This window comes from Gracilinanus agilis, chromosome 5 (genome assembly GCF_016433145.1).
Source record: "Gracilinanus agilis isolate LMUSP501 chromosome 5, AgileGrace, whole genome shotgun sequence".
NCBI classification, from domain to species: domain Eukaryota; kingdom Metazoa; phylum Chordata; class Mammalia; order Didelphimorphia; family Didelphidae; genus Gracilinanus; species Gracilinanus agilis.
Window position 1 is genome coordinate 212,433,068 of NC_058134.1, and position 9,030 is coordinate 212,442,097.

Below are 9,030 nucleotides of genomic sequence, written 5' to 3' on the forward strand. Positions count from 1 at the left end.
TAACTACTGCCTTTTCTTATTTATATAGGATTTACATGTGATCAATTTTGAAAGTGTTTCATACGTGAAAAGAATGTATTTGCCTAGGTTCTCCGAGTTAGTTCTAGTACTTCCTTTTCTTCTTGTATTACTGCTCTTATTGCCATATTGTATATGTATATACATATATAAACGTGTATATATATATGTATATGTATATAAATGGAAAAATTGCCTTGTTACATAATTGTTTCCCCCCCTTCATAATTATGATGCTGACCCTTTCAATGTGTTCTAATTTTAATTCTCATTTGCTATTTACTGACATTTTTGTTTTTCCCTTTAACTTGCAAAAAGCATGCTATATTTTCTATTGGTTACTATTTAGTGATATTCTTGTTTTTTCTTGTTAACTTGAAAATGCATGATATATTTCAGAACGGCCTCTTCGTGTTAACCAAATCATATCTAGATGAGGAAAAAGGGAGAGGGTGCTGTGGCTGAGGAAACTAATGGTATTTACTCCTTTTGACCACTATGCATTCTTCTTTTTTCTCTAGGCTCTGATGAGGTGGCCCTTTGCTTTTCCAAGGCCAACCCACATATATGTGCCCTTTATTCCTCTCCAGCAGATTGTTCTTAATAAATGCTTTTTAACTGATAGAGCCAATTCTTAAAAGCTATAGTGTTCCAAGGAAGAGAAAAGAAGTAGGGAGTGCGTGCTTGTTAAGAAATTCTCCAACTTCACCCCAACTGACCCTCTGCAATGGAAATCTCCCGGTTCTCTTTGCTTTCTCTTAGCGAGAGAATGGAGAAAATTGTAAAAGGGTAAACATTCTGCGTTGAAAAGGGGAGTGGTGCTTAAACTGAGAGTTTAGAGCACAGTGGCACCTGGGACTAGCCTGGAGCGAGGCATAACTAGCAGCGTGGAGATCTAGGGAGGTTCTGTAAATGTAAAGGACTACCTTTATTTCCACAGCGCCAAAGGCTGGCGCACTAGCAGAGGCCAGCGGTGTTTCCTGAGGCGGTCTTATGGCTCTCCCTTTTCTCTCCCACCTGGAGGAGCAGCCAATTCCGAGTCGCTCTTTCTCTCTAGGGTAACAGCGGACATCGCGACCTGTTACCCGGTCCGTCTTTCAAATGCTTCCCCCAATCAGCTTCCGTCGTATCACTCACTCCCCGCGTTCCGCTCCTTTCTGCGGTAATCCGCTCTCCACAGGGAAAAGATCAATTTCTCTCTCGCAAAAGGTTCCCACGCACCTCCGCGTGCAGAGCTTCAGTTTCTGATCGGTCCACCTAAGACGGGGACTTCCGGTACCGAAAATTGGAATTGGCTTGAAGGTGTTAGACATTTGGTGGAAGATGGAAGAGCTGGAAGGTTACTATTTCTCGGCAGCCCTAAGCTGCACTTTCCTGGTCTCTTGCTTCGTTTTCTCCCTTATAAGCCGGGCGCTGCGGGAGCCCTACATGGACGAGATTTTCCATTTGCCGCAGGCCCAGCGCTACTGCTGGGGCTCCTTCCAGGTGAGGATCCCCAACCCTTGCACTGGTATTAATGGGTCAGGAGGAGCCTTCAAGGCATGGGGCTTAGTCTTCATCTTCCTGCAGTTTTAAAGAAAATAAATTTCAAAGGGGAAACATAAAAGAAGGAGGAGCAATAAAATCTTCCCCCCACCCCCAGCTCCACCTTTGCCAGGAAAACCAGAGGAGACTGTTCAGTCCTTCAGCAAAACCTCATTTTAAGGAACCAAGTAACTCTGGCATAAGGTTCGGAGATGACTAGTTACATTTGTATCTTAAAGCTCTGACCCACCAGCTGAGTGTGTGCTTGCATTTGAGAGGCATATATTAAGTCCCTCTTGCGTAGCCACCCACTTCTGTTATACATAAACAATATAAGCCAACCACCAAAGTACTGTAACAATTTGTCTCTCCACTGAATCTTTCCTCAAAATCCATTGAAAATAGTATCCACTGTCTGGACACCAATAATTTTGTTTGTTTTTTAATACTCTTCACCAAACACATAACTTCTCTCCAACATCTTTTTAAAGAAAAAGAAAAAAAAATTTTTTTGATCCTTACCTTCCATCTTTGATTCTAAAGCAGTAGAGTGGTAAAGGCTAGTCAGTGGGGATAAAGTGACTTGTCCCAGGGTCACCCAGCTAGATCTGAGATCACATTTGAACCTAGGATTTCTCATCTCTATCAAGAAGATATCTTGAATCTTCTGGGGAATCTATGTAGTTTAATAATATGACATACATAGGTTCATAGGTCTTTGAATTGGAAGATAAAGTAGATTAAGTTCAACTTTTCATTTTGCATTTTAGGCAATAGTTCTGGGAATTTACAAAATCACAGAGTTAGAGTCAGAATTAAATTCAGGTTTCCTGCCTATAATCAGCCCTCTTTCTTACACTGACATGATAGAATAATAAAGAAAGCCAAATGAAAATTGTTCCTATCTTTCATAATTGATATTATATTTTGTAGCATTATGTTTATCACCATCCTTTTTTCATTTTTAAGTGGGATCCCATGATCACTACACTACCTGGCTTATACCTGATATCTGTTGGAATTATAAAACCTGCCACTTGGATCTTTGGATGGTCTCAACATGTAGTCTGTTCCATAGGAATGCTCAGATTTGTTAATCTGCTCTTCAGTGCTGGCAACTTCTATTTACTCTATTTACTTTTTTGCAAGTTACAACAGAGGAACAAGGTAGGTTCTCTGATTAATTCATTAAAGTAAATCAATATATACACAAGCACATTTTGATGAAGTAGTTCTCAATTATATGACTTCTCTAGCATTTAGTATATCACATATTTCTTTAAAAAATAAAGCACAAGTGTTTGTTACATTATATTATGAAATTTGTAGTTGTATAATTTAAGGACTCTTATTAATTAAAAGTAAACAAACCATAGTTGATTAGTAAAAGTAACAGTTTTGGGTTTGTGTTTTCAAGAAAGCCCGGAAGAAGTTACCCAAAAAACTATATCACTTATGATTTTATGCACTATTTTCAGCCAAATCCCCTGGCCAAATTCTAATATACTGTTATCTGACAAGTTAGTGGCCAAAAATGATTGACATGTTTGGCACCAGTATTAAAAGATAGAGAAATTTTTGTTTTTGTTAGGTTAATGACTATGTAAAGATAATACTAGTACTTCATTGCTAAACAAATTAACTGGGACAAAGCAAAATATTTCAGTTTATTAAGGAAATCATTATCACAAGCATTTTTAGCTTCTTACTGCACTGTGTTAATGGAGATTTTTTTTTTAAATGGCAAAAAACAATCCCTGCCCTCAGAGCTTACATTCAGCTTAAAGAGATAACATGTTCCCAAACTTTTTTGTCCTACTGCCCCCTTTCCAGAAAAAATATTACTTAGCATCCCTGGAAATTAATTTTTTTTTTAATTTTAATAGCAATTAATAGGAAAGATAAATGCACCTGTGGCCATCACTGCTCTCCTGGATCGCTGCTTCACCCACCAGGGGGCAGTGGCGCCCACTTTGGGAATCACTGATGTAAACAAATATATACATGCAAGTTATATGAACTGTAAATTGAAGGTCATTTCAGAGGGGAAACACTAATGGTGATTAGGGATGGCCAAACTTCCCTCCATCTCAAGTTGAACTATAAGAAAAAAAGAATGTTCCTAACAAATAACTATAGTACAGAAAAACAAATTGTCATATTAGTCACACCCCCAAAATACATTTCTTTCTGAATTTTAAGTCCATCCTGTCCCAATAGGATTGGTTACATTTTGTCTGCTGTAATTCTGGTTTATTGAAAAAAAGTCTTTCAAAGTCGTTTTTCTTTATAATGTTCATTTGATAAAAATTATTTTAGTTCTCTTCACTCTGTATAGATTTATCTTGATTTCTATAGAGTGGTTATTTCATTGGATTCATTGTTTCTGTATGTATCTCAGTAGATAGACTCCCAAATATTTTATATATCCTGTAGAAAATTTGAATGGAAATTCTCTTTATATTTGTTGCTCCTAGGTACCATTGGTAATATACATGATAATTTATATCATACCATACAACCTTGATGAATTTATTTTTTTATACTTGACTCTAGTTTAATTTTCTAAATAAATCAACATATCTACAAAAAAAGTAATTCCATTCCTTCCTTGCTTAAACTGATTCCTTCAATTTCTCTTTTTTGATTTTTTTTTAATCATAGCTAGGATTTCTAGCATTCTATGAAGAGGTGTAATTGCAATAGGTATCTTTGTTTACTAATGCTCTTATTGGAAAGACCTTTAACTGTTCTCTATTTCATATACTGTTATATCCACTTATTCTTGTACTTTTTAGTGTTTTGAATAGTGTTTTGGATTTTATCAAAAGCCTTTTCAATGTCTATTGTGATTTTTACTATTTATGTCATTAATGTGATTTATTATGTCTATTATCTATTTCATATTTTATCAGTCCATTTTTCAAGGTATAAATTCAAGCCTGATTATCTTTTTAATATGTTGTACCGTATTTGCTAATATTTCATTTAATTTTTTTGGTTTAATGTTCATTAGAAATATTTGTCTATACTTTTATTTCTTTGTTTTTCATCTTATCTTTTGAGGCATCTAGTGGCACACTAGATAGAGGATAGGGTCTGGAATGAGGAAGACCCAAGTTCACATTAGGCCTCAGCCTTTTGATGGCTATGTGTTCCTGTGAAAGTGACTTTAATCTTTTTGTCTCAGTTTTTTTCATTTGTTATGTGGATAGCAATATTAACTACTACCTAGAATTGTGAAGATCAACTGAGATAATATTTATAAAAAGTACTTAGCACAGTGCTTGGCTCCTCGATTGGTTGGTGACATCTTTTGATTCACACATGAATTGGATTTAAGTAGGGCAAAGTCGCACAGTTATCAACTTTACTCTTTCTTCCAGAGTAGCAAAACAACAGTCAAGATGATGTCTATTCCTTTAAGCTGTCCACTTTCTTAATATACTTTGGACAAAATAGATTCTTATAATTTCTTTGATTTCCTCTTCAGTTGTTGTAAAATGTTCTATTTTTTACATGTAATTTAATTTTATTCATTCCCTCTTTAAAAAAATTAGATTAACTTGTATATTTTATTGCATTTGTTTTTTAAAGCTAGTGTTATTTATCAATTTAATTATATTTTTCTTTCAATTTTGTTGATCAGCTCTTTGATTTTCAGAATTTCTGCCTTGTTATTTAGTTGGAGGGCTTCAACTTGTTACTTTATTTTTTTTAGTTGCTTGTCCAGTTAATTGCATCACTCTTTCTAGAGTTTCCTCTAAGGACTGCTTTACTGCATTCCATAACTTTTAATAGGTTGTCTTAATGGTGCTATTTTCTTCAATGACATTTTCTGGTTTTTTTTCTTTTTTCTTTGATCCACTAATTCTTTAGGATTAAATTTTTAGGTTTCTAATTAGTTTTAATTCTTTCTTCTAATCCCTTCATTGAGTATAATTTCATTATATTGTGATTAGAAAATCATAGCATTAGCATTTCTGCTTTTCTTTATTTTTTTCATGATGTCTTTAAGCCCTAGTAAATATAGTCAGTTTCTGTAAACATACCATGCTCAAGTAATTTGCTTATCATTTTAAGTGCTTAAGCATCTCCACACTTAAAGCCCAAGGAAATTTTTAAAAATTTCCCTCAGTGATTATCATGATATACAAAGGTATGTGATTAATGTTTCATTTATAGTTGTTGAATGAGCCTCCTACTAGATACTATAACTCAACTGTAGAAATATTCAATATAATTTACTTTTATAAATTATTATGGTACTTGGAATAGAATGGCAATGGCAGCATAAACTTCATTCTAAAAAACTGTAATAGCTACAAGAACTCAGAGATTTTTAAATAGTTGTGGTAATCTTAAATTCTGACCATACTAAAATTTTAGAACAGAGAGTTCCTACTAAGAGAAACATGAGTCTAACATTTTCAGCATATAAAAGACCCATAATTTAAAATAATATTGTTTCCTTGAAACCTTTTTGTGTGTGTGTGGCTTCCAAGTAAATGATTATAGAACTGAAGCTTGTTACTTTTTGTTTACATTGACTTCTAAAATCAATCAGACATAGGTTCTAAGGATACAAGTACGAACATGAAACAGTTTATTTCTTTAAAGGAGCTAAAACTGAGTAAAACATAAATATATACAAAACAAAGGCAAGGTAATTTGGAGGTTGAGGTGAGAGTTAAGAGCTAACAGCTTGTGAGATCTGGAAAGATGGAAGAAAGCATGAGTTCAGGAGGGAGTGCATTCCTTGTAAGGAGACAAAAGCCAATTCAAAGGCATGAGAAGATGGAGTAATTTGTATGAGGAACAGCAAAGAAATTAGTTTATTTATGTTCTAGAGTTCGTGAAAGGGAGTGATATAGAAGACTGGAAAAGTAATTTGGAGGCTAGGTTGGGAAGAATTTTAAATACAAGATATATATTTTGGGTTTTTTATGTGTTCAAAAACATCAGATTTCTTTTTTTTAAGAACCATATATAGGTCTTTTTATTACTCTAGAACTGCCACATTTGATTACTCTTTCAGAAATAAACATTTATTAAGTTCCTATTATGTCAAAACATTTTTACTAACTATATACATATTTTTTTTTATTCTTCAGGCTGTCTCAGGCATCCAGAGAATTTTGTCAGCTTTAACAATGGCAGTTTTCCCTACACTCTATTTTTTTAATTTCCTCTATTATACAGAAACAGGATCTATGTTTTTTGTTCTTTTCGCCTATTTGATGTGCCTTTATGGTAATCATAAAACTTCAGCCCTACTTGGATTTTGTGGCTTCATGTTTCGCCAGACAAATATTGTTTGGACTGTGTTCTGTGCGGGAAATATTATCTCACAAAAGTTGATGGAGGCTTGGAGGATTGAGCAACAAAAGAAGGAGGAGAAACTTCCATCCATCAAAGGACCACTGTCAGCGTGTAAGAAGATATTGTGTTTTCTTCTTGATTATGCTACATCATTTAGGAACTTGAGTACACTTATAGTTTTGACATGGCCCTATATCCTTTTAATAATTGTGTTTATTGCTTTTGTAGTTTTAAATGGTGGAATAGTTGTTGGTGATAGGAGTAATCATGAAGCTTGTATGAATTTTCCTCAGCTATTTTACTTTTTTTCTTTTACTCTCTTTTTTTCTTTTCCTCACCTACTGTCCCCAGGAAAAATTAAAACTTTTCTTCAGTCAGTATGGAGACACTGGGGGCAATTTGTTTTACTTACAACTGTCTCCTTATTTTTAGTCTGGAAATTCACTTATGTTCATAAGTATTTGCTGGCAGACAACAGGCATTATACATTCTATGTTTGGAAAAGAATCTTCCAGAGATATGAATTTGTAAAATACTTGCTAGTCCCATGTTATCTGTTTGCTGGTTGGAGCATTGCTGATTCATTGAAATCTAAATCCATTTTCTGGAACATAATGTTTTTCACATGCTTATTTACAGTCACAGTTCCTCAAAAACTTTTTGAGTTCCGTTACTTTATATTGCCTTATGTCATTTATAGGCTTAATCTTCCTATGCCATCCGTGCCCAAGCTCCTTTGTGAACTGAGTTTTTATATACTTATTAACCTTATAACATTTTATATCTTTTTGAACAAGACATTTCAATGGCCAAATAACGATAATATTCAAAGGTTTATGTGGTGACCAAATGAATATCTTGCTTCACATAACCAAATTTATATCTGGAACTTTTCCACAGTGTAGACAGGACTTTGTTTAATAACAAGCCAGTTGGTGTTCATGTGGTTAGAAGTGATTGTGAAATCTAATTTGTTCCACATGATGAAATATTGAACCAATCCAAGTTTTAAAACCTTTTTTATTTACATTAATGAAACAAATGTCCAAAAATTATGGAAATTAACGGAAAATGAGAAGTGTTTACATTTACTTTGGCATATCTTTTTAAAAAAAAAACTTTCTAACCATTAAAAAGAATTCTAATTCTAATTAGATTGTGGATAGTTTCAAAGGCTTCAAATATTTCAGCATACAGTCAGTGTTTATTCCATCAGAAAAATTATGTTGGTTTAAGGAAGTAAAGGCCTTTGTATTATTATTTAGAATCAGATTATTACTTTGCGTGTAATAGATATAGATGGTGCATACCTTTCACATATTCTCATTTTGAAAATAAATGTCATGGCTTAAGCAAAATTGCACTAATGATAATGCTTATTAAAAAGGGTAATGTAATCATAGAAATACATTACCAAAGATGTTTTAGAATCTATTTCTTTATAATATTTTAAGAGTACAAGAGTTTCTTTTTTTTGGATCATTTAATTGCAACTCCCCTAAGTGAAGGAAGATGTAGACAAGATGACTTTTTGAGGTCCTTTCTGATCCTGTGATTGTATATTACAGTGGGAACTTTAAAAAGCTCAGTCTTAACAAGTAGTTAATTTAGTTTTTTATGTGTTTTTTTTACTGTGTTTAATAACTTGCTGCTAAATTGTAATGTCAGTCCTCCTTTGAAAGTTCTTTGATAAGTAATGTACAAATCTTCAGTGACATTATTCTTTTAAACCATTTTCAAAATTTTCCAACTGATTTGTTGGATTTTGTTGCATGGAGAAATGACTGTACTTTTATACAACTTATCTTTCTCTGAGAGATTCTTTTCATTTTGTCTTTTAGTTAACAAGTGAGATTGGAAAGTATTTTATATTTTTTACTGCAGATTTTTTATTATTTTTTTTTAAATAAACAAACTCGGGGTATCATTAACTTGAATAATGGAGTTATTTTCATAGGATCTATCTCATATTCCAAATACATAGATAACATATTTCAAGGTTTTCTCTTGTAGAGCGGAGGGGGGGGGGGGATCTCTCATTAAAAGATCTTAAAAATTATGCTTTCATTACAACTTACCATGTGTTATCAGGAAGATTACTTAAGTTATCATTTAGGAGTCTTAACAGGAAGGGCTGGAGAATTCCACATGGAATGGGGAATAAGG

The 9,030-nt window shown here is 33.6% G+C and overlaps 1 protein-coding gene across 1 annotated transcript; it reads left to right on the forward strand.

Annotated features, from left to right (window-relative positions):
* The first annotated feature begins 1,341 nt into the window (after positions 1–1,341).
* LOC123249293 (dol-P-Glc:Glc(2)Man(9)GlcNAc(2)-PP-Dol alpha-1,2-glucosyltransferase-like) lies at positions 1,342–7,760 on the forward strand. Its single transcript, XM_044678283.1, has 3 exons — positions 1,342–1,503; positions 2,512–2,709; positions 6,657–7,760. Exons 1-3 carry the CDS (start codon positions 1,342–1,344, stop codon positions 7,707–7,709), a joined length of 1,413 nt encoding a protein of 470 aa, XP_044534218.1. The 3' UTR covers positions 7,710–7,760.
* The last annotated feature ends 1,270 nt before the right edge of the window (positions 7,761–9,030 follow it).